Below are 27,232 nucleotides of genomic sequence, written 5' to 3' on the forward strand. Positions count from 1 at the left end.
CTTGTAAATAAATAACGTACTTGTTAAAGATTGAATTATTACTTAAGTGTTGATTAACGTACTTATTTATTTATTTATTTTATATAACACAGCACATAGTTTGCAAATGTGGTCTAAAAAAATTAGTCTACATAACATTACTTTATTTTTGCCAAATAAGAGAAGCTACGAGGTTAATGATCATTTAATTTTTCGCTTATCCTTAACTTAGAGGTGTAGACGAAAATATACTGTTATGTTTAACTTGACTAAATTTATGTTTGTTTATTTTACATTTATTTATTTGTTATAATTGAGAGCTTTATAATTAGTTATACTTTGCTTTTTGGGAAGGAATTGTTTTTTGGCTAGGAAGTCAGGAGAGAAAGACAAAGGAATAATATAAGTAGAGCTATCGATCAATATGGAAAAAGTATTGTGTGGCCTGAGGATAAAGAGAGTGGGCATCCACAATCAGATAAAAAGATCCTTCTCTGCGGTTCCCTTCTCTGTGAATACCATTCTAGGGTTTCTGATCTAGTTTCCATATTTGGATTCCTTCCAATCCAACACCGCTGTGTCCTTGCTGCTCATTTTTAAGGTGTTTTCCTATGGCTTTTCAGTAATTAGTACTTATGGGTTCTCTATATTCCATTTTTAGAAACTTAATCTAACATCTTTTTGGGGGTTTTCTTCTATATATATATCCTTCTGGGTTTCATCTATAATTTGCATTTTTTAAGAACTTCATTGGGGTTTTTAAAGTAATCCCTCTCCTGGGTTTTCTTTGCAAAATCTGTCATCTTTCTAGTGTTGGAGCACCTCTTCAATCCTTCTCGGGGTGCAGGTTGTAAATCTTTTGCTTAATAATCTACTAAAAAAAAACTCTTTGGCTAGCTTTTTGAGCTATATATGTAGCATATGTTAACAATTTTTGTAAGGATTTTTGTTTTCGTTGCTATTAATTATGGTGGTGGACGATGATTTAGGCAAAGCTAGGACATGGTGAGAGGGAAGATTGAGATGAAAAGAATTGAGAATAACTCAAGCCGGCAAGTGACCTTCTCGAAACGTCGAAAGGGGTTGTTAAAGAAAGCTTATGAGCTTTCGGTTCTTTGCGATGCTGAAGTTGCAGTCATCATCTTCTCGCAAAAAGACAGGATCTATGAGTTCGCCAGCTCTGAGTACGTTTCTTTCATTAAATACCTTATATTTAAATTCTTGAATCCCCATCTTTTCTTTTGTTCCATATGCTTAATTTCAAAAAAGAAAAAAGAAAAAAAAGAAACAAACATCATTAAAATCTTTGCGCGTTAAGTAACAAGGTATGGGTATAGTTGTACCAGCTTGAGGCTAGGGTGTACGATGATACAAAAATTGAAACTAGATGATGAAAAATTGATTGTAGTCCCAAAACTCTATTAAATGTTAGCTTATGTATTCAATGTCCTTTTTTTTTTTTATAAATATTTTCATGATGTCCATGAGTTCATATTTATGAAAAGTATTTCATAAATTTAATACTCAATTGAAATTCAAATGAATTTCAATTTATTTGTTGACATCTTGCATAACAAAATTATTAGATATGGACTTTTCATTTTTGGTACACTATGTATTTGCAAATTCTCTTATGTCACTAATTCATTACAACATATTTACTTTCAAATATTTCGGTATACTAATTCATTTAATAGATATTTGTATGGATATTTAGGTACGCTAATTCATTATGATGGATGGAGCACTGTATAATTGATTTCATCGTTATTTGATTTTGACCTTTCGTTTTCTGGATGCTTCAGCATGCAACGGACTATAAATCGATATCATAAACATGAAAATGGATCAGGGCAAACCAACAAGGTTGAAGTGGAACAATATGTGCAGGTTAGAAGTTCTATCTTGGAATTTGAAAATCCATCTTTAGATTTCAGATTTTGTTATAAAACTTGCAATATCTTGACGCGGTGAATTTAGTCTTCGCCCATAATCTTCAACAAGATGGAAGATATATAGTACGACTTCATCGCATTGATTCATGAAGTCCAGAGAATAGACTTACTGATATAATTATACAGATCAAAAAACAAACTTTTACCCTATGTTTGGACTAGGGATAAGAGATTTTAAAGTTTCATCGAACTTAGACTACATTTATAAAGAATGGATTACAAAAATTAGATAGACGGACTTGAAAATGAGCAGATGCAATACATGAGAGAGGTTTTAAATCCTTTATGTGGTGCCTTTGCAGTGCATTTGTAGTATTTTAGTAGTACTACTTTTGTAGTGCTTGTGTAGTTATAAGAAGTTTTTCTGTTGTGCATTTTAAATAATTGAGCATAAAGTTCAATGGCACTTTGAAATCTCCTCATCCAAACATAGGTTTTAGTTTTTTATATATCAGTTGGGTGACATGAAAAAGAACCAAGTATCTATGATTTATTTCGGGCTAGAAGCTTTAGAAGTACAGACCTAAAGTTTTGAGTCCTAGTCGGCCTTTAAGATTCACAAAAAGTAATTTGGCATCCCTTAATAAATAGAGAAAGGGTTGTGAATGACGTCAAAGCAGGGTAGAAATAAGATTAATTAATTTATGTACGAGTTAATAAAGAAGGAGAACTATAGCATTTTACTCTATGAACCAAGTTGCTTGTGTTTCCAAAAACTACATATGAACAAGGTGGTATGTCTTTTTCATTATGAAATGTCAAAATCTGTTAAAATCAGGCATAAATTGAACAAATTGAAAGTTTTTTAGTTGCTGAACTACGGTGGCTTAGTGGCCTGGGCTTTGCATCCGCGCCTTCCACCAGGCAAGTAATTAAAGGGTTGGGAAATTGAATAAAACTCATGCCTTTCTTGATCTATAGTTTGTATTTTTTTTTCCAGTCAACAATCTGTGTGTGTGTGTGTGTATAAGGTTATAATTAAAAGGACAAACATTTTGACAAGCATTTTACATTTATAGCCATTAATTTACGTGGATTTTATTTAGATAAAACTGAGAAAGAATTAAAAAGTGGAAGGAAATTAAAAAGAAGAAAGAGAGAAACCCCCTGTAAATGAGAAATTTTTTATTGTGACGGGAATAGGAGTGGTACACCACGTGTTTTTATGTAAATGGTGGGAACTTTTATTTTTTAAGTTATTAACTTTTTAACATACATATTCCACTATTTGTATAATGACACATGATGTAGCATCTTGTGTGCCAGTCACATTGAAAAATCTCTCCCTGTAAACGTACAAACAAGGAGGGCGTGAGACCTCCATAACTTTGCGCAAATAACTAATGGTAATGGTAAATTAGTATACGAGTCATAAAAGTCTTGATTCTTCACTCCGTTCTTATTGTCTTTCGGGTAAATAAACCTTCCTCTTGATTCTATTTTCAAACCCTTTTGTTGTTTACTTTTAAACCCCCTTTTTGAGAGAAAACCATCTGATATCACTTATCAGTGGCAATCTGATGCGCAGAGAGAGTTGTTGATTTGAAGTGCGGCTCCTTCGATTTGATCAATACAAAATTTTGACACAAAACAAATCAAGTTTCAGTCTCTTGAATCTTTCGTTAGATAAACGATGTTAAACCCTAAATCAACAACTCTCTCCGCCTTCCTCTCTTGTTATTCATACAATTAAACCTTAGTATGGATTTGAAATAGAGTCAAGAGGAAGGTGTTTTTGCGCGAATTTGAGAATGAAGACTCAACAGAGAAGGTCAGACACATGCAGCTTCTGCGTCATGCGTCCTGCCTCCTACACTTGCACGCTAACACCTTACCTCTTATTTTTTCTTTCAATTTCTTTACTTCAGTTTTATTTCTCATTTACTTAATTTTCGTTAAAAACTTTCACATCACTCTTAATGGGGACCTTTTGAATGTTGTGTAATCTAAATGTTCTAAAAAAGTGTCAAAATATTTCTCAAAATGTTTGTCCCTTAATGTTGACCCTTGTGTGTGTGTGTGTGTTTTATTTTATTTTTTTATTTTTATTTAATAAACGATATTATCTACACTAAGGGAAGATGGTAGACTTAGGTTCACAATGGGCTAGCAATAATATGGTTCAAATACGCCTTTGGCGAGAATCGAACCTAAGACTTCTCACTTATAAGTGAAGAAGAATACTACTAGATTCTAATACTAAGTGGCTTCTTGATCCTTGTTTTAAGATAAGCAAAATTGGAAAGGTTTTTGTTACGCTTAATTTATTCAGGTCTGAAGTTGCTCACCACCTTTCATAAACGGCCTCACGCTGTTAGTTTAACCATAGTCTAATTTAAGTTTTATATATATAACAAAACAACTTAATCATTAAACTACAATTCCCTTCTAATTTCTTCCCTTCAAATCTTGAGTTTATTTTCTATTATTAAGTTTGGAGATTATTTTCACAAAACTGAAGATAAATTATAGATGGAATCATTACGGATGCCATAAGAATATAGAATTCATATTGCTAAACCTATGGTATACAGATCATGTCACTAGCCAATGCCTACAGATCATGTACGACTGGTATGTTAAAGAGAAATAATAATAATAATAATAATATTAGAAAAAATTAAAAACCTTTTTCGACCACATATCACAGAACTATTAATATTATTAAAACTAATCAAATCACAGATCACAGATTTATCACTAGCCAATATATAAGTATTGTTCTATGTGTGAAAGAGCAACAAAACTAATAATATTATGACTTTACATTCTTCGATCCTCCAAGTAAACTGAACGAGTGAATTGTGTAGCAGCAATAAGGCCTCGTTTGGCAGCTCAGATTGTATTGGACTAATGACTATATTATTTACTTTGTTTGATACTATATCGGATAATAGGACTTTGGGCAGCTATTATTTTTAAGAGAGAAATTGATGATAAACCCTAATTTTTAGATCTAGAAAAAAATGACAAACCTTAATTTTAATTAAAGAGAATACTTAATTAAAAAATTGAAGAGAAACAATAATTAGATTCAATCAGTTTGAAAGAAAATGGCAAGAAAAATAAGAAGGTGGCGGGCAGGACAGAGGGAGATAGCATGGGATTCAGGCTGAATTACATCAACATTGGGTCTTGCGAACAATGCAAGAGGGGCGGAGAGCGCGACAAGAAAGCGATGGAGAAAGCGAGCGTATTTTCCTACCCGACTAATGACACATAGGTTTTAGGGTAAGTAAATTAACAGGCTTACACCGTATAATATGTAAGGCCAATTTAATTAATCTGGATAATATTTAATATAAAATTACACCAAACATTTGGTCCGTATTATTTATTTTATCCAATTCCTTGTACGGGTTGCCAAATGAAGCCTAATTGTTTTCTTTGGTTCTAATATGAATACCCTCCTAGTGAATTGAAAAGGTGAAAGTGTAGCAACAATAGTTGTTTTCATTTGTTCTAATATATTTTTGGATAATGTTAGGGATATCAAAATTTATAAACCAAATTGCAAACCAAAGATGTGATTGTTGATGATTTGATTATTACTTAAGCGTTGATTAACGTGCTCATTTCTTATTGGTGACATATCATTTGGTTTGCAAATTTAGTATAAAATTTGGGTAATGCTAGAAAGATTAAATTTGTAAACAAAATTTGCAAGCTAAATGATGTGTCACCAATAAAAAATGAGCACGTTAATCAACGCTTTCACCTAAAAAATTAAAAGCTAGGAATACCCCATTTTTTATGTGGTATGAGCACCGATGATTTCTAACGTTAAAAGGGAAAAGCATATTGCTGATAATAAATAATTTCAAGATTGAGGCAAGCAAATTAGGAAGGAATTTATAAAAATGGGGTATTCCTAGCTTTGTTTGTTTTTTTTGTTTTTTTGGTTTATTTTATTTATATATGAAAAGTGAATTAGTTTTTTTTTTTTTTTTTTTAAATTTTTTGAGCAAAGAAAAGTTAATTAGTTAACCTTGGTTAAACAGCTAAATTGTGATAGAGTGGTAATGCTCATCACCTAGCTAGTAAGGGCAATGAGCAAATTAAGACTCATTTCTTCATATCAGCTTAGACTAAAAATTCGTTTTTACTAGTGTGAGGTATTGTTTGGTATGCAGACGGGACGAGACGGAACGGAACGGGACGGGACGGGACGGGACAGGACGGAACGGAACAGAGCAGGAGCAAAGATGTCCTCGGATGGAAACAAGGAGGAAGAAGAAGGAGATTGAAAGGTTATAATTTTGTGTTCCATGAATGTGGAACGAGTCGTTCCAGGGGGGTGAGGTGGAACGAAAATTCACCCAAAACTCGTCCCGTGGAACAGCTCGTTCCACCCGTTTTAGGCACACCAAACGTGGGACGGAACGCCTTGTCCCACTCTGTTTCGTCCCGTCCCACGTACCAAACGGTACCTAAAGGAACATGGTGTAATAAGAAACCACCCCTTGCATGTTCATACGCCCGACCTTGAACCGCAATGAAGATATAACCTTTTTATTTTATCATAACTTGATTATAATCAGGAGGCATTTCTGGGTGCTTTATGTGCCCTGGAATCTCTTGTTTTTCCAGAGGGCATTGGAAGAAGGACTATTGTGTTCTCTGAGGGCACAGAAGCACAAGGCCTCGACAGTCTACTTTCGTGGGAAGTGTTTGTGAGATCACTTGCCTGGGATGGTTCTTATTGCTTCCCTTCCTACTTGGCTCAGTTAGGCACCTTTCTTTTCAATATAACATAATCCAGAACTAATTGTTTTAGAGATTCTCTGTGTCAACTGTGCATTATAATTTTATTCTACCTATGTGAAAATCGGTGATTTAGTACCATACATACACACAATTGTATATGTAAATAAGTATATTAAGGGCTGGTTTGGTATTGCTGTGCTTTGAAAAAAAGCTACTTCTGCTGTGCTGTGAAATAAAGTAGCAAAATGTTTGGTAAACTTTTTTGTAAAAGTGCTTTTGAAAAAAAAAGGGCAATATTATAGTGTTTGGTAAACTTTTATGTAAAACAGATGTGAAAAAAAGCCGGTTTTTCAAAGCTGGGTTTTGCAGTTTCTTGTTTTTGGCTTTTTTTTTTCACCCAAAACTGTGAAAAAAAAACTGAAGCTGAATGTTTATCGAACACAAAAATAGCTTTCATCTTTTTTTTATACCAGTTTTTTTTCAGAATCACCTCAGTACCAAACCAGGCCTAAATGTACCATAAGAGTGCTGGGAATTTTTTTGGATCTTATCCTTCTTCATCTTACTTAAGCATCATCATCATTATTTTACAATATTGACACCTGATAGGCTGAGACATGCTTATCAAACGAGAAAGGGAAAAAGAAAAGAAACTCGGGAAGGGGCTTCAAGTTGTTGGTTAACTATATATTAGCAAATCCTTTCACACCTAAGCATGTCGCCATGCGTTTGTACTCTATAGATTTAGTTGCGACTGATGATTGTTTTTGTTACAGAATTGATTTTCGTATTTCTTTTGACACTATATTTTGATTCTTCTTTTATTTATTCAATTCAATAACCTAACCTCATATATGAATATGAGACGACTTGTGGCTGAGAAAAACTAATTGATTAATCTGCATGCGTGCAGCACTTGAGGCATGAATCAGCTATTATGGCCAAGAAGATAGAGATCCTAGAAGCTTCCCAGCGGTTTATGGCCTAGTTTGATCATCATCTCCTGTATTTTTTTCTCATCTGACATTTTATTAGATTAGGTTTTCCTAAACTCTGAAATTTGTATGTCTTAGGAAGCTTTTGGGAAATGATCTGGATTCTTGCCCTGTTGAAGAACTCCAAGAGATCAGTAGCCAGCTGGAGCGAAGCTTACGCAGCATAAGAGAAAGAAAGGTACATATATACATGTCATCTGATGATGCCCATTTTCCTCCAACTTTATCAGTTAAATGGAATTTGTTTTGTCCTCTTGAAATTTAACTGACTTGAAGTGTACCAGGGTCAATTATACATGGAGCAGATGGAACAACACAAGGCAAGGGTAAGTATTTAACTTAGTGTTACAACTATTAGGGTCCTGATATTAGCACTTCAAAAATATTATCTTGCATTTATTGTATAAAAAATTTTGAAAAATTGAGTAAAATGATGAAAATAAAATCTCATTTATTGACTGATGAAAATATGTCAAAATATGTTTGTTGTAGCGATTTCTCAAAAATAATATTGACAACACACTAGAAAACTGATTATTTCAACAATTGAGATTTTTCCCGTACTTTTCTCAACCAAAAAAAAAAAAAAAAACAATTGAGAGTTGAAGACGATCATTTTGGCCAATATTCTAATAAAAATTTGGAGTGCATGATAATTTTTTTTGAAATGTCAATAACAACTCTAACCATTAATAGTAATTTGTAGAGCTGTATATGTGCATTCTAAGTTCTAATTAACCATCTTTCTCTCCTCTAAAATCAGGAGAGGTTCCTGTTACAAGAGAATGCACGGTTACGTGAAGAGGTAAACGTTTTTAATCCTTTTGAACTGATTCCGTTTAATTCCTAACAACTACGTACCGTGCATATGACGTTTGAGGCGATTTGGTATCCTGATTTCCATTATGATTTATTTTGCTGGTCTTTCTTTTCTCGTTTACTTATCTGCACAATGATGATATGATCAGTGTCGTGCGAAGCCGCGGATGGAGTTTTCACCCCAAGAAAAAAGAGCTTCTGCGTCTGTAAGCTATGAAAAGGCAGGAGCTTCTGCTTCTGCTCCTATAAACTACTGGAGCCAAAGTAGCATGAGTTCTGAGGTGGCGACCGATTTGCTCATTGGACAGCCAATAGTGCGCGCTGTTGATCGCATCGCAGCCTGAAGTCAACATACATCAGATAAATAATAAAGCTTGTCAATCATATTTGGTAGGCCGTGCTCTCAGATTAATAATACTAGTAAGGTCAAGCAATAAAAGATCAAGGGAAGTTATAATTTCCTATGATTTTTGACCCAGTTGTATAATTTTATATATGCATAATGCGTCAGGTTGTAGCACCATATTATTTACTACCAATGTATGAGTAATGGTTGTGGAGAGCGTGTGTGATGTGGGAAAACTAGGCAAACATATTATGGAGCAGCTCGAATGTGTAAGTCAAAGAAAATTTGGTTTTGGGAAATCTGAAGTTAATGGCTAGGGTATTCGTTTTGAGCCAATAATGCGTTATTTTGAAGGGAACAAGTAATCAAATTCATCGCTATAACATGCTTTTCTGATTAAATAATGACGTTTTTCTTCATGAAATCTGCACTTTATATTTTAAGAAATTATTATAATTTCTTAAATTCATCTGCGTTTTTTGGGTTTCAAGATTCAAGTCATCAGGTTTTTGTTTCGGTTACTACTTCTCCGCCTATCAACTGTTTGTGTTAATGTCTCAGAGAAAAGTTTCTTGTGAATCTTGTAATTATCAAGGCCGATAGCCGTATACTTAAGTTTTGAGATGAACTTCAAGGCCAAATGCCATTTCTTCTCTGTGATTGGAGTGTTGAGAATTTCTAAGGCCAATTGCCATTTCTCTTTACTGCCAAAGTGTATTTTGTACTCCTTTTAAGGCCGATAGCTGGAGTATAAAGTTGTCTGAAAGTTGTTTTCTTGGTGTGTTTTTTGAAGAAAAGTTGATTTCTTGATTACTAAGTTTGTGATTAATACAGAAACAGGGGTTACAAACGAGATAACTTTGGCATATAAAGAATGGATTAAAAAGGATTTAGCGTTACTCAGTTTATTGATTGCTACTCTAACTGATGATGCTATGGATCATGTGATTAGTTGCAAGACTTCTCATGAGGCTTGGACTGTGTTGCAAGAAAGATATGCTTCGGTTTCAAGGGTTCGAATTAATCAATTGAAAACTGAGTTTCATACTGCACAGAATGGTGGTGAAACAGTGGATAAGTTATTGTTACGATTGAAAGGCATAAGGGAAAAATTGGTGTTTGCAGGAAAGAAAATTACTGATAATGATTACATCATTGTAGTATTAACTAGTTTGCCAGCTGAATTTGAAATGATCAAAACTGTGATTCTTGCAAGGAAAACTTCAATTTTCATGAAAGATTTTAGGGCTCAACTGTTAAGTGCAGAAGGAACAATTGATTCTTAGATTCAATCTGTCACATCTTCCATGTTTGCGATGTATGTTAATGGTGAGAATTGTGGTGCTGTAAGATTTCAAGTTGGTTTTGAACAAGGAGAAAGTTCTAATACTTAGAGATTTCAAGAATATTAGTTCAATAATGGATTTCACGGAGGATTTGGTTTTATGGGAAATAGAAATAGAGGTTTTCATCCTCAACAGAGCTAACAATTACAATAACAGGAAATTTGCTGGCTCTAGTGGAAATAACTTCAAATCTTACTCTGGTGGTAACAATTTGGGAAACAGAAATGAAGGAAATGGAGGTAGTTTTTCTGGACATAACAACTACTTTAGTGGGAGTAATTTCTCTGGTGGAAACAACAAGAATGCAAACAAGGGCACGTGGAATGGCAACACTTATTTCAAATCGGGTATTTTTCTTGAATGTCAGATTTGCTCTAGGAGAGAGCATACGGCTCCAAACTGTTACTATAGGTCTGAAAGTGGAAATTCTCAATCAAATGGGATTACAATTTGTCAAAATTGTGGTAAAAGAGGGTATATTATTACTCTGAAATGTTATCATAGGAACAATTATGCATACCAAGGGAATCCACCACCACCATCACTGGTTGCAATGATTGCACAAACACATATTGGCCAGAATGAAGGTATTCAAGTTGCAAATGGTCATGGTTTTGATGCAAATGATCAGTGGATAATTGACACAGCTGCAACACACCATATGACAACCAATATCAATAATCTCAATCAAGCCATTCCTTATCTTGGTGATGAACAGATAATTGTTGGTAATGGTGAAGGATTAAAAGTTTCTCATATTGGTTCCACTACATTATCTACTTTTAAGCATCTTTTATTATTGAAGAATGTCTTATATGTTCCTAAAATTATTGTGAATTTACTTTCTGTTAAAAAGTTGTGCAAGGATAATGGCTGCTGGTTTATATGTGATGATGTGGTCTTTTTTATATAGGACAAGGCAACAAAGGTAAATATTGTACCAAGGAAAGAGTGATGGTGGGGAGTTGTTCACTATACTAGTCAATGTCTTCAAAAATTCCTTTGTTGCAATGTTGAATAAGTGTGCTGCTGCTTTTCTTGGAAAGAAGGTTCAAGTTTCAGTTTGGCATAGAAGATTGGGACATCCTGCAGAATATATTTTGGCATTGATGTTAAAGAATTCATAGATTCCAGTTAGTACAGATTCTTGTCATTCTCTCTGTGTATCTTGTATTCATGGAAAAATGACTAAACAATTTTTCCCTGTAAAGCAAGATACGGCTACACATTTGTTTGAAAATATCCATTCTGATGTATGAGGTCCATCTCCAAAATTGTTAATAGAAGGATATAGATACTACATAAGCTTTGTAGATGAATTTTCACGGTTCTTGTGGATGTTTCCAATGAATAGTAAATCAGAGGTATTTCAGATTTTTGTAAAGTTTCATGCTTTTATTTTAAATCAGTTCAATGTGTCTATTAAATGCTTACAGATAGATAGGGGAGAAGAATACATGAGTAAATTCTTTGTAAATTTTTTTTAGAATAAAGGAATTGCTCACATGGTGTCATGTCCATATACTCCTCAGCAAAATGGACTTGTTGAGATAAAGCATAGACATGTGGTTGAGACTGCCATAACTTTGATGTTTGATGCAAACTTGAATTCAATGTTCTGGTATCATACATGCTCACCTACTGCATTTTTAATCAATTGAATGCCATGTAAAACTCTACAAATGAAGTCACCATATCAAGTTTTGTTTGGTCAAGAGCTACACCATTTAAAAGTATTTGGATCAGCAGTTTATCCACTTTTAAAACCCTATAATGACAACAAGTTGCAACAGAGATCAGCTCAACGTCTGTTTCTTGGTTATGTAATATTGTCCAGGCATGTTATACATGATGAAGAAATGTTTCCATGTAAACATAAGGTGTCTTCAGTTGCTACAAATCAACAACAGTCTTGTAAAGTTTCTCAGGTTCCAATTATGACTCAACTACCTTCAATTGGTTCTACAATACAGAATATGGAATTATTATCAAACACTGAGAATGGATCACAGTACGCAAATTCAAGTTCAACAAGATAATTTAGTCATGATGTTTTAGGACATAATGACACAACTTCTGCGGCAACTACAATATGGTCTAGTAGTACAAGTCAAGTGAGATCTACAAGTCCTGTTGTCTCAGAACAAAATGAATCAGTCTCTGGAACTAGCAATTCTGTGAATGTAGTAAATTCTGATCTTGCAAGTCAAAGTCCCATCATCATCACCATCACTCTGGTACACAAGTTACATCTCAATCACCTTTGTTGCATGTCCATCACAGTTCTCAATCACCTTTGTTACTTCAAGTCATCCAATGGTGACAAGACTAAGAAGTGGTGCAATAGAGAGGAAACATTATGCTGCTTATCTAGCTAATTTCCCTGAACTTCAAACACTACAATTAAGTGATGAAGACTCATTTCATGGAGGATATTCCTTTATCTTAGAGATTACAGATGTAACTAAACCTACACGCTTTAGGAAAGTTGCATCAATTCCTCAATGGCAAAGTGCAATGCAGGAGCAAATATTCACTTAGAGCTCATGGTACATGGACCTTGGTTCCAGCTCCTAAAAATAGATCAATTTTGGGTAGTAAGTGGGTTTACAAGGTCAAAAATAACCCAAATGGTACTATTTCAAGGTACAAGGCCAGATTGGTTGCATAAGGCTTTTCTCAGGAACATGGGGTTGATTACACTAAAACCTTCAGTCCAGTAGTAAAGCATACAACAATGAGGATTATACTTGCTATTGCTGCAAGGAATCATTGGGAGTTGAGACAATTAGACATAAAGAAGGCATTTTTGCATGAAGATTTGCAAGATGAGGTATATATGAAACAACCTCAGGGATTTGTTGATAGTTCTTATCCAACATATGTCTGCAAATTATTAAAGTCATCTTATGGTCTGAAACAAGCTCCAAGAGCTTGGAATTCAAAATTTACAAGCTATCTTTTAGTTATGGGGTTTTCTGCATCACCTTCATATTCAAGTTTATTCCTGAAGACAGAAGATGAGGAGACTATCATACTACTTCTATATGTACATGATATAATTCTCATTGGATCAAGTTCTATTAAAACCCAAAGAACCATTGAAGAACTAGCTACAGTATTTGACTTGAAATATTTGGAAAAGCTTACATATTTTATGGGTTTGTAGATACAATATAGACCAAATGGTGACATCTTTGTTAATCAAGCTAAGTATGCAAGGGATTTGATTCATAAAGCAAGCATGGATTCTTGTAAACCAGCTACAACACCTTGCTAACCTCGCAACCAATTACTTGCATCAGAGGGGACAATACTTACAGATCCAAGTTTGTATAGGAGTATTGTAGGATCACTGCAATATCTGGCCTTCACTAGGCCTGATGTTGCTTTTGTTGTCAACTTAGTTTGCTAACTCATGACAACACCAACAGATTTACATTTTGGGGGTAGTAAAGAGGATCATGAGATATCTTCTAGGAACAATAAATCATAGCATAATGTATTCAACAAAGTCAGAATCCAACTTAGTAACTTTTTCAGATTCAGATTGGGCTACTGATTTAAACATTAGGAGATCTGTGACATGCTATATTGCGTTTATTGGGAACAATCATGTGTCTTGGCAATTAAAGAAACAATCCTCAATCTCAAGGAGTTCAACTGAAGCAGAGTATAAAGCTCTTGCTCATACTGCAACTGATATTGCTTAGGTGAGACAGATTTTGAAGGATGTAAAATTTCATGTCCCTTATCCACCCATCATACATTATGATAATATGTCAGCTATAACATTGAGTGCTAATCCTATTTTTCACTCAAGGATAAAACATTTAGATACAGATTATTACTTCGTACGAGAAATACTGCAAAACGGTGATTTGGAGGTGCTCTACATACCTAGTGAAAACTAGACAGCAAATGTGTTAACCAAAGGCTTACACAGTCCCTCATTTCTTATGCATTGCTACAATCTTAAGCTGGGAGCTCCCATCTAAGATTGAGGGGGGATGTTGACTATTATTGACTAAATGCCAACTCAGCACAGTTTGTTGTAATATGGTGCTGTAACAGTTGCCAACTCAGCATAGTTAGTTGTAATGTGGTGCTGCAATTGGTTTAGACAGTTAGGATAGTTGTTAGCTTGTAAGCTAGGGCACTGCAGCTATAAAAGTTGACATTCTCTGTAATCCTCCTAAGTTTTTGATACATTCAATACAAAACGAATACTTTTCTAAGCCTTCCCTCTATTCGCTCCATTACCTTCTTGTTCTTAAATCTTCTGCAACTGTTATAGTTCATATTTTTCTGCATTGTTAACAGATGTGAGTATTTAAGCCTCTTATTTATCAAAATAAAAAGTTTACATAGATAATCATATCATCATTATTGTTTCCGCTGCGTTAGCTATCAATTTATTATAAATATCAACGCGTTTGTATAATTTGGGCTGACCCAAACTTGTCCAGTAGGCCCTTAAAATAAAGATGGGCTTTTTTATTTATTTTTTATTTTTTTATGGTTAGCCTTGCAATCCCATATACAAATACTGTAACAAGGAAAGAAATTCAAAGTTGTATGAACGTAAAATTCATATCTTTACTTAGGTCGAATTTTTATTCTCTATTCCTCTTATCTCTCTAAATAATGGATACCTGCAACATGATTTTAGCGTGCACAAAAAGTTAAAAATGTTATGGGACCTCTCTCTTTATCTACGTCTCTATCATGAAATTATTCTCCTTGTTTTCCTATCTTCAATTATTGATTCTTCTTCTTTTCTCTCTTTAGGAACCCTAATAATAGCATTAGTTTAGTTAATAGGTAATCATCTTTTTATCTCTCGCACAGCAAAAACCTAAAATCCCTTCTCAGAGCGGTCAACTCCTTTCTTCGGCTTTTAATTATTGAGGAAACTCCTCAGCCTTGATGGCTTGTCCCTTGTAATGTTTTTTAGTCTATGAATGAAATCCTACTATCGTTTCCTTAAGAAAAATATACTTGGGTTGGGGGGTTGGGGCGGCGGCACCCCTACCCTTTAATGCTTTCTCTCTTCTCCCTTTCCGTTCTATTAGCTATGCATGTGTACTGCTTTTTCGGCGTTCTTCACTGTCTCCCGGTGTTTTTTTTTTTTTTTTTTTGTTTTAACCCTTTTTTGCTTTTAAACCCAGTTTAGAAAATATATACAAATTAAGTACGTAGTTGGTGGTCATAAGCTAGGAGGCAATGAATTTGATTATTTCCCTTTTTGCTGGGTTAAATATGACAGGTACTCAGTTGTTTTATTGTATTTTTATTTTTCCGGGACAGGACCACTTTAAATTTGAATTCTCTCTCTGTCTATGTCTCTGATATATTCAATTTATAGCAATTGTAAGTCGTCAGGAATATGATGTAGGGAGGAATCTGCCAAGTTTTGCACAAAATCTGAATCAGATGACCTAATTCCTTTATTTGATACTCTTATAAAAATTAGATGGATAGAGGATAAGGTAATAAAAGATTCATAAAGTTTGAAAAATGATAAAAAAAAAATTTCAAAACTCATATACTATATATCATTGTGTTAATCATGTGACCATGTCCTTCCCAAAAATTAGATGGATAGAGGATAAGGTAATAAAAGATTCTTAAAGTTTGAAAAATGATAAAAAAAAATTTTCAAAACTCATATACTATATATCATTGTGTTAATCATGTGACCATGTCCTTCCCAAACCTGAAATTGTCCTAATTCATTTGTTAATTATATTCAGGTTTGGAGTGTGAAAATTGGTACCTCTTAATACATTTTACATGTATTCTTAAAATCTGAGGACCGACTCAAGTTAACTAATATTTTTTTTTATACATTCGTTAGATTAATTTATTGTTTTTTTTATCAGCACTTAGGTATTGTTTAACTAGAAGATAAAACTTGTGCATCTTTATAGAGCTCTACTCTTCAACTTCTAATAATTGGGTAGGGCATATGATTTCTACTATATTTTTCACTTCCCTTCCTCTTCAAACAACTTAAATCCCAGTAACGTAAAAAAGGCAAAAGTGTCATGTCGAGGAAAGAATAGAAGCATTTGAGGTTTTAGGCGAGTGAGAATCCTCACCGGATCCTCTTTGTGAGGATTTCGGGAATCTTCAAATCATATCCGTTCATTATACATCGTGTGATCAGAAATTATTGTAAATTCTTTTATTTAAAATTGAATAAAAACAGTATCTGATGAAAACTAACCGCACGATATACGATAAGCGAATATAATTAGAAGATCCTGAGATTATCACAATGAGAATCCGGCAAGAATGCTCACCCCATGCTTTTGTGGTACCCCAATGCATATGATCTTTAGACGCTCTGGCCTGGTCTGGCCTGTCTCTAGAAGGTCCTACCGAGGGCACCAAAAAATCTCAATCAAGTGGGATCTATGCACAGTTTTGGGGTCCATGCATGGCATGGTTTTTTTTTTGTCCAATTGTCCTCGACAGCCTTCCCATGTTGGGAGAGAGATGAGGTTGTTTTTACGCCGACACATACTGGTGTTTAAACGATTAAATTCAGATCAATTATCAAAATTTAATTAGATAAATTCAGTCATCTAATGAAAAGTCAATAAATTAAATTGAGATTGTCAAAATTTAGTTATACAAATTCAGTCGTTTAATGTGCTAGTACATCTCATACCTTCTATAACTTTTAGATAGATGATGCATGTAGCTAGCCAGCTGTTACATATAACGTGACAGGTCCAACAAATGTACAATTCAGTTGCATGATTTTAAATTTAAAGGAATTTAATTTGGGGTATTATCATAGATGGGGTCTTTGTACTTCTTGTGCACAAACTAAACTTAGCATAGCATATGTATGAAAAGGTAAAAATTGGCCAAAAACTTTCCATATATGAAATTTCAACTGCCTTGTTTTTGTCTGAAATTACGGCAGTGTGAGTATGATATATGGATCACCGTACACCTGCTAATTAGTCTGTGACTCTGTTATACTCTGAATTGGATATGTTCAACAGAAATCAAATTGTATTTTCTTGTTTTTTCATTCTTTCTGGTTCTTCAGTCTCTCATGAAATAGATTTTAAGAATTAGAAATGTTACAAAATGTGATGAAACTGACAATCGATTCAGTGTTCATAATTACTATATTTATGGTGTGCATTGCTTGGTACCTATATCATTAGTTTATTTTATACATTTGAATGATTAAATAATCGCCGATTCAAATGATTTTTTGTAAGAATGATCTACAAATAAAAAGTAACAAATTGAACAATTTCAATCGCTAAATTAATACAATCAAGATATATTATTCGCAAGAGAAGAATGAACTCATTCTCCCAAAAGAAAAATACAAATCCTATAGGAAATCCATTCACATAAATGATGTACTGGCTCAAGAAATTAACGAAAAATTAGTGCACTCCCTTCTATATCATCATGTGTGACCATATTATAAGTGCCAGTACATTAGTGCTATATAAGAATTTCTCTAAACATCGATATTATTGGAATAAGAATATGAGTAAACAATGGGTTTATACAACAAGCTTTAGGGTTGACTCAAGTAATCGAGAGAGAATAGAGTAATGGTTACGATTAAATAAGTCTACTGTTTTTATGAATGTGCATTTGACTAAAAGATAAGGATAGATCTAAGATTCAATTCTTTCCAATGTGACGTGATATTTAAAAGAAATATTGTGAAACTGATTCCAAATTCAAAAATTAATAATACAATTAGACATTATCAGTACATGTCCACTCTTGTGAGAATGTGAGGACGAAGTCCTACATCGGTAAGGATCCAAACTATACAACGGTTTATGAGTGAGTTAAGTTATTCCCCATATTGCCACATGTTAGGCTTGAAAAATCTATGTCATACTTGAGAGAGGCGTGTGGAATGGAAGGACAAAGTCTCACATTGGTGAGAATCCAAACTATGCAGGCCGGTTCATAAGGAATTAGATTTCTTCTTATATTGTTAATTAATTGTATTATGGAAACTCAACTTAACTCTTTCCCTCACTGATCAATCCATTATATTTCTATTAAGGGTAATGCTAGTGAGACAAAAAATTTAAATCAAATTGTGTAAACCAAATGATGTGGTTGTTAATGATTGAATTATTAATTAAGAATCAATTAACGTGCCCTCCCTGACATTATCCATTTCTTAATGTCATGGTTTAATTGATCCCAAGAGATTAAGGAGAGAAACCCAAAAAGTTGTTAAACTTGCATACAAAACAAGCATATAGGTCGTGAAAATTTCAAAAGTTGTAATTAGTTGTGAGGATGAGGACTCAATTATTGAAATCACAGGCACCTTTAGCTGTAAGTTTGACCCATTATGGTACTGTCCTTCAGGCCTGGGTTAAGTTAAACCCTACCCGAGTTAGAGAAAAGAGTAGTGATCTTAACCATGGGTAGCAAGTTAAAATCAAACTCTAGTAACTGAAACTGGAAACTGAAAAAAAAAAAAGTCCTTAAACTAAATACATTTAATATTAAAACAGGTTGGATTTAGATGCTCGCGGATCCCCAAGACACCTCCTCGTATATCAAAATCGTTGCGACACTTGTTAATTTGAGCTTACTCACATACATACATATGCGTGACAGACACATGAGAATAAAATATACATATGCAATACATGTAGAGATATATATAGAATCATGATCCTCTCCTGATCTAAATATGAGGATTCTCATAATCAAGGAGTGTGAACCGTTGGATAAAAATTCAACAGTTATAATTATTATAACTTTAAAGAGACCTCATGTTTGTAACCGTTGGATTTTCATTTAACGGCCCACACTCCTTGATCATGAGGATCCTCATCCTTAGATCAGGAGAGAATCATGATCCATATATATACAGATAAGAAATCATCACGACGGGAAATATTTTTACGAGTACTAGCACACTTATGATCATGACGTATTGAACCGTTTTTGTATTATGGGTGAGCGAGATGACTGATTTTTTCATGCCATCATTTTAATAATATGAACAATATTTGGTTATTCAAAGATGAGTAGGAACTCATACTCAAAATTTTTCAAAATTATTCGTTGTCAATTTATAGAACTTCGTGTTTATAATTATAATCGTTTAAATTATAAATCACCCTATAAAAATTGCCTCTACAAAAAATCAATAAAAAATAAGATCGTTTAGTCATCAAACTGTTTGAAAACAAATGAACAATATTGGTAAAACCATTACGAACCGTTTATATATTTGCTACAATAGATTGACTAAACGACCTTAGTTTTAATTTACTTTTTGCATATATGATCTTTTCAGTGTGATTCATAGTATGAACGGTTTTGATTATAAGCACAAAACTCTGTGATTAAAATATTAAGAGTTTTGAGTAAGAGATCTTACTCATCTTTAAGTAGTCAAATATTATTCTTTTAATATTGCGAACGTTTATTGAACTACTAGTGTACACTGAAAAATCATGCTGTGGTGTTGTATATACACCGAAAAATCTGTCGAGAGATTGAGACAGAATATAAGGAGAGAGCAGAGGAGGTGCGTGGTCATATGGTCATCTATTTCATTTCTTTGCAGACCAAAAAATATTCCATTTCCCGATGTGTATCTGAGAGAGAGAGAGAGATGACCAGAAGTTGTTTTCTTGGATGGTCTGGTAAAAGCTTGGGAGTGAGGAGCGTCATGAACCACTAAGATAAAAAGAGATAAAATGCAGTGTGGAAGACAGAGAGAGAAAAGATACCTAAAACGTTAAAAACTCACACTGCTCTGCTTATTAATTTCATCAAATCAAATACAACTCTCTCTCTCTCTCTCTCTCTCTCTCTCTGCGTTTATGCTTTCATGGATCCGCTTTTCTCGCTTCTTCTTGATGATCAGTGATCACAGCATCCCCACAAGCTTTTCTTCTGCTATTTTTCCACTCCAAACTCTCACAAACCGTGACCAGTTCTAATCCTACTTTTTTCTCTGCAGTTCAAAAGTCATCAACACACACACTAGCACTAGTACTAGTACTACTAATTCTGCTTCTAGCTTCTGTCATTTTCATATTTTCATTCCTGTTTTCCCATTTTTGGAGAAGCTCTAGCAATTGGTTTTCATCCGTCCATAGACCACCATATCAATCTTTCTAGTTTCTGTTGAAAAGCCAGAAGCAGTTTTCTCCTTTTTTTTACTAGTTATGGGAATGAGGGAGTGGTATTGGGGTTCTGGAAAATCCTCCAAAAGAGGTAGAGGTGGTGGAGGATCTCCAGAAAAAGTCATCACCACCTCTTCTGGTTGCATGTGTGCCGTCTTTCAATTGTTTGACTTTCACCAACTTCAGCTTGCCAACCTACACCACCACCACCAACGTTCTTTCCACCCAGAAGATCTCACTGTACCAAAAGGTCCTCTCTCTCTCTCTCTCTCATGTTTGGTTCTTTTATTGCTGAGGGGGGCTTCAACTTAGAACTCTAGGTGCATCCACCAATGCTCCTAACCGCTTGAGTTACGAGCGCTCGTATGTGTGAGTTATCAATAATTAAGTTTTCCGAATTTATTTTAGGTGTTGAAGCACCTAGGAACAGCTTGGATTCATCGGAAGGGACTTCATTATCATCTATCACAAAAGAAGAAGATAATTTAAACAGTACAGTAAGTTCTTCCATTTAACATATATTTTAGTTTTTTAATTTGTTTACCTTTTCGTTTTTTTTCCTTGGAAAAGCAAGTAATGATGAAAGCAATGATGGAAATGGTCCCCCTTTGTGTGTTTGCAGATTTTGAAATTCCAGAAGGGTATGCAGATCAAAACAACCAAAGCAAGAACTTCTTCAGTTGATTTTTCATCAGATATTAGCTCACCAGGCATGACAAAGACTCCAAGTTTGGTAGCAAGGCTAATGGGTCTTGACCTTCTTCCTGACCAAACCAACTCACCCTCTTCAACTTCATCATCCAGCACCACCACTCATAAAAAAATTTCAAAGGCCAGCAAACCACTCAAAGGTAGAGCAAGACGACATGTCGTCAACACTAGTGACACTGCAGAGGGAACCCGCTCATTGCCTGAGACTCCAAGGATATCATCAGCCAGAAGATCAGACGTTGATCTTCACCACCGGCTTTCGCTTCAAATCAACAAGGAGAATGCTGGGGTTTCTGAGGACTTGGATTTTTCCAAGTCTTCATACAAAAGGAGGGACTTAAAGCTGATTAATTTTGGGGATCATGAGAACGTGAAAAGCCCAAGTCACTACGCTAGGCAAATTGTGAAGCAGGTGAGAGAAGGTGTGAGTAGGAGAGTTGGTTTGGACATCACAAACACCTCCAGACCATCAGTCGTCAACACAGACAACAACAAGCAAGGCAGAGATGAGCTGCTTCTCCAACTCAAATCCAAGAACATTGCCAATGCTAATGCTTCTGCTGCTTCAAAAAGTGCTTTTGCCAAGGAAGGAAGTAGTACTCCAGCTTCTTGTTCTCCCAGGATCAGATTCTTGGAGTCCAACGGTCCCAAAGATCAAATTCAAGCCCTTCCTCCAAAACCCAAATCACCTCTCTCGTCTTTACCTCTAAAGCCAAAGCCCTTGCAGCCATTGAAAGAAGAACAGCGGCAGCAGAAGCAGAAAAGCCACACTGCTTCAGTTCAGAAGCGTAGACCAAAATTAGCAGATGATATTGGATACGGTCCAAGGATGAAGAATAAGCAGAAGGAAGAAGCATTCGTGAGTCCATCAACGGCAACAAGAGCCATCAAGAATAATCATATTATTCCAGGTGACAAGAAATGCAAGAAAACCCAATTATTGTTGTCAAGCAATGTCCCTACCCTTCTTCCTGTCAAGAAAAATCCTTCACCTCCAGCTACCAAAATTCCCCCAAAACAGGTATGCACGTCGGACACAATACTGGATATTCCTCCCTTTTTTTTTCTTTATCAGATCGATAGTCCAAACTATTCTAATGCCGGTGCAAGGCTTAGTTACATTGTCTTAACAAACTGACTTTTCTTTACCAAGATGATAGTCGAAATTATTAGTTTGTCAGAATTGATCATATATAGGAGAAATTTTTCATTATGATCGGAATACGGATGGTACACCACGTGTTTTTATATAAGTAGTGAAAATTTGTATTTTTTAAGTTATTAACTTTTTAACACACATTTCCCACCATTTATATAATGACACATGATGTACCATCCTGTATTCCGATCACATTGAAAAATTTCTCCATATATAGCAGTGGCTAACCCTGTCAAACTGACTTTTTTACCCAGTCGATGGTTTAAACTATTCTAATGCACGAGTACATGGGTTAATCACAGAGTCATGCTACATATTCGTTTTTTATTATAGGTTCAAAATTTTATTAAGATCATATATGTACCCATTTTGCATATTATTCTTGGTAGCTAGAAGCATAGAAGTACTTTTACCATTTTATGATTCTATTCTCTTAACTTATTATTATTATTATTATTTGTTGCAATGTGTTACACAAATAAAGGACCAGGCACAACAAGTAATATCTGACGCCCAACAATCGAAACGTAGGCTGTCACAGTTATCTAGTTCCACGAGCCAAACGTACTACAAACATCAACAAGTGTCCCGGCCCCACCACGTGCTCGCCACCCGAGACTGCATCAACTTTACCGGCGACATTCCTAACGGTAACACCGGCACCACCATCAGATCAGCCACCGGTGCTGGTGGAGCAGAGGCAGAGCTGCACCTGTACGTCACAAGAATCATAGCCCGTACTGGCATCGATAAAGACACCCTAGTCTCCTTCACAAATTGGTTCTCTCCTTCCAATCCCCTCGACCCCTCCATTTTTCACCACCTCGAACACTCTTTCTCTACCACTAGTATTACTACCACTAGCGGTAAAAACGAGTTTTCCAGTCAGCTTGGTCATAGGTGGAACAGAAAGTTACTGTTTCACCTTGTGGATGAAATTTTGGTGGAATTTTTGAGACCCTATATCAACTTAAAGCCATGGGTTACGAGCTCGAATAATATTCAATTTGAACATTGCAATGGTATGCGTATCAATGGGATGCATTTGATCAACATTTTGTGCTACAAAATTCAGAGCTTCCCATCTGTTGACTGTCAAGTTCTCGATGACATCGATGCATTAATCGACAAGGACTTGCCGGAATCAAAGGTGCAGAGTGAAATGGCATTTGAGGAAGAAGGAGAAGGGATTGTTAGGGAGGTAGAGAAGGACATTTTGGACACTCTCTTACATGAAACGGCTATGTCCCTATTGTTATGAGTATTACATCCCCAAGATTTAAGTCCAAAACGGCAACGTAGCATGGTAAGGTTTGGGGTGCATGCAGGAGGAAGGGTCAGAGGAGAGGACTGAGGTCACATGGGTGGATCACGTGACGAGATGCTGTCGGTCCGGGGGAATAGTTTTTAGTTGGGGGGTTGTGGTTGTGGGGGTTGTGGCAGATTGGGAGCTGTAAAAAGGTAGTTAGGAGGAGGCTGAATGTTTTGACAGCCCGACAACCTTGGCAGACGACCCTCAGAGGAATCCATTCGCTTCTCTCCAACCCTTTTCTAATTTGTATATTTGCTTTCTTTTAATTTCAAATTTTTTATAATATAAAGTTCAAACTTACAAGTACATTTTGTTTTTTCTGCAACAGATTCAATTTTATAAATTATAATATTAAGTTAATATTTACATATATGGTGTATTCAGTTGTATTACCATTAACTGAAAATTAGTAGGGGACTGAGTTTCCATCTATACATTTTGGGTTTGAAACTCTTGATTTTCTATATTCATTTGTCAATTTGTTTATATTCGGGATTGCAAAGGGTACATGCAAGGAGAATCTATAAAGGATTTGGTTCTTAAATCATGGGGTCCGAGCTTGTAAGTTAATTAATATGTCAACCAAAACTTATGATCAGTTGCGTTTCATGCGTAATTTTTAAATACACATACCCCTAATTTTCTGGTCTTCACTTTTAATTAATGTCTATTTAACATAGTCGTTCTCTGAAAGCTAAATCATGGTGTTTTACCGCATATAGATACAAGTATATCTTTGGTTCATTGACACTTAATTTTTATCGTGCTAAAAGAGGTTTTTGTGATCAAATTATAGACCAGAGTTGTTGAGTAAGAGTAATATCCTATATAAATTATATATAGAGAAGAATTGTGTTTAAAAATGCACAACTTATATACAAAGTGCATCTGTAAATATTTCGAAGAAAAGTATTTCAACTATGCACACAATGCAACCAAACTCTTATGTGTATATTAAATCGCCATAATAATTTGATATCAAATTCGTCATACACATAAATTAAACATAATATTTTTCACTTATAAATGTAGAGAAATATCACTAAACTTTATTGCTAAGTAATATCTAATTAATCATTAAACTTTAAAGAATATTATTGTCTATCAGATAAAAGTTTGTCCACCACACGGTCAATCCAGTATGGCCTTATTAAGTCAGACTTAAATAAAACAGTATGGGCTAGACAGAGGGAGGGAGGCATACTGCAAATTTTATAACAAACACTACTCAGTCGTCTACTCTCTGCTCCTCTAATTCTAGCTAGGGACACTTAGCTTAATTAACTAGGCTAGAGGAAGTAAAAACACAATAATCAAGATTATATGGGGGCATAACTGCGAAGATTCCTATGCATTTTTTTTTTAAAATCCAGATGATGAGTTATTATAACATGCTAGTCATTTAGTAGGTAGGGTTTCAAACTAAATGATAAGGGAAATCCTCACAAGGGGCGGACCCATTCATAGACCCAGGTGATACTGGGATCACCTGGAAATCCAAAGAAGCATTTGTGAGGACCTACAAGGACCACCCAACGGTCTAAACAGATGGTGGAAGAGAGAAGACCACCCGATGTTAAAATTCAGGATCCAACACCGCTCACAACCATTGACAAAAAGAAAGCTTCGGATGATAAGGGATTTAGTTGCCATTTAATGTTTCCAATAATAATCTTACATATACCTGTAGAGATCTCATAACATATCGTGGCAATGAGCTAAAACGCGCGTGCTACAAATATATACATTCTGAGCGGGAAATTCAAATCAAATGCTATGCAAATGACACATATATGATATATATATATATATATATAGGAAATTTTTAAGGGAAGGGATTTTCATTTTATTTTATTTTATTTATGAAAATGGGGATTAGTTGTGGGGTTTACACCATATCGAACTTTAACGATTCAAACCGTTTATTTTTTAAGTTGCACCTCATAGATCATCCTTGAAAAATATTAGCCAAATCGGAAATGTTTAAAACATCTAATTCAGTTCAAAGAAATTAACGAATACTTTGTTATATAATAAACAATGAAATTTTATCTTGGTAATTAAATAGGCAAATGGTTTTTAATTAAATTGAATTTTTGTAAAGATGATCTATAAATCAAGACTTAAAAAATAGATGGTTCAGATCATTAAATTTCTACGTAGAGTGAGTCCTACACCTAATCCCTATTTTTGAATAAAATAGAGATCTATTTGCATAAAGGCCCTGTATACATACATACATACATACATACATACATACATACATACATATATATGTGGTTTAATTATTGATCCTGAATTCCTGATGATGCAGATAAATAGGGTTGGAGATCTGAGGGTTTGACTGCATCCAATTAAATGATGTTTGAACTGTTTGGGGGCAAAGACTTGAAGCTTATGGATCTGTATGTTTCTAAGGGCAAGTGTGTGGATTACCCTTGAAAATATTTAACCCTAAAAGGTACGACCGACTCATGAGACAGGCTGACGATGGAGGTCACAATTTATTAGAGTTTGGATGGATCAGTCGAGACAGTGCCTGTGCCCTTCTGCATGGAATGAACATGCTATAACTGTTACAAGAAATTAGATAGCGATAGAGAGTAAATTAAAATGTCACAAACAAACGTATAGTACTTGTTCATACCTAACGTTATGTTTTCGTGTAAAAACAATTTACTCCACCAGATCATGATGAACCCTCACGCATGAATGCGATTTCCATGGGAACTCGTGCACCACATCTAACCGTATAAGTTAAAATTCTATTACAAAACCAATTAGCAAAGTTTCGTCGTTTTCCCCACGAAACTTTGTCTTTCAAATCTTCACATTAACTCTCTTGACGAGACACACAATAAGAGAGTGCTGATGGCACTGGAAACCTAATGATGGTGACTTGAGTTGCCGGCAATTTAAGGAGTGCGGCCTAGCTTCCAGAAGATCTTAATGCCAAAATAAATGGAAAATTTGATGACACCACAGGGGCTTGACCAACTTACTCAGTAGTGAGTACACATCTTCATCCCAGCTAGTCTTTCTACGTATGATTGTCACCGTACACAAGGTCGGGCTACGGTGGCCCGCGACTGTGCAATTAGTCCTATACTTAGCAAGTGGGAGCAATGTTCCTTGTAGCTTGGGACCAGATTTTCGGTAGGCTCGTTTTGTTATAGCAACTCTCACACTGAATAAGATTATGTGTGGTTTGGATGGAACCTAAGCACAATCAGTCCTATACTTTTGAGGGAAATGTCACACAAATAACGTGGCTTAGGCACTTGTACACAAGTTTTTTTTTTTTTTTGGAATTGGATCCTCTCCGAGGCAATGCCTCGGGATCCTCCTGATCGGACAACACAAAATCAATAGCTACAATTATTATAGCTTTTAGAAGGACCCTCCTATTTGTAGCCGTTGAATCAAAATCCAACGGTCTGTGTTGTCCGATCAGGAGGATCCTGAGGCATTGCCTCGAAGAGGATCCAAGTGTTTTTGTAGAAAAAATTAATCTCAATCAGATTTAAGTATAATTTCAAAAGTTTTTTACCCTCATTTGTTAGATGAATTTTCAGCCGTCGAATCAAATAAATTAAAGAAAATCAATTGACAAGTTAAGAAGATTGTGTGGGAGATAAAAATAAGTGTGAATAGCGCCTAACTCATATATATTATAACCCTCCACACATGTGAAGAGACTAGAATGTCCTAAACGAGTGACTGGTCAAAAGTATAACTCTTCA

General features: G+C 35.0%; 2 protein-coding genes across 3 annotated transcripts; both read left to right on the forward strand.

Moving 5' to 3' along the window:
- Positions 1 to 337: 337 nt before the first annotated feature.
- Positions 338 to 10,176, forward strand: LOC137720966 (MADS-box protein AGL42-like). Of its 2 annotated transcripts, none has more exons than XM_068460092.1 (8): positions 338 to 580; positions 969 to 1,163; positions 1,785 to 1,869; positions 7,555 to 7,616; positions 7,715 to 7,814; positions 7,921 to 7,962; positions 8,400 to 8,441; positions 8,605 to 10,172. In XM_068460092.1, the coding sequence occupies exons 2-8, from the start codon at positions 982 to 984 to the stop codon at positions 8,797 to 8,799; spliced, it is 708 nt and encodes a 235-aa protein (XP_068316193.1). In that variant the 5' UTR covers positions 338 to 580; positions 969 to 981; the 3' UTR covers positions 8,800 to 10,172. The 2 variants fall into 2 exon arrangements, with proteins under 2 accessions (XP_068316193.1, XP_068316194.1); XM_068460093.1 differs by lacking the exon at positions 338 to 580 and adding an exon at positions 591 to 826 and having other exon boundaries at positions 8,605 to 10,176.
- Positions 10,177 to 10,220: 44 nt separating this feature from the next.
- Positions 10,221 to 23,810, forward strand: LOC137721125 (protein LONGIFOLIA 1-like). Its single transcript, XM_068460238.1, has 5 exons — positions 10,221 to 10,875; positions 20,716 to 20,804; positions 20,930 to 21,139; positions 21,203 to 22,141; positions 22,662 to 23,810. Exons 1-5 carry the CDS (start codon positions 10,221 to 10,223, stop codon positions 23,436 to 23,438), a joined length of 2,670 nt encoding a protein of 889 aa, XP_068316339.1. The 3' UTR covers positions 23,439 to 23,810.
- The last annotated feature ends 3,422 nt before the right edge of the window (positions 23,811 to 27,232 follow it).

This window comes from Pyrus communis, chromosome 16 (genome assembly GCF_963583255.1).
Source record: "Pyrus communis chromosome 16, drPyrComm1.1, whole genome shotgun sequence".
Taxonomy (NCBI): domain Eukaryota; kingdom Viridiplantae; phylum Streptophyta; class Magnoliopsida; order Rosales; family Rosaceae; genus Pyrus; species Pyrus communis.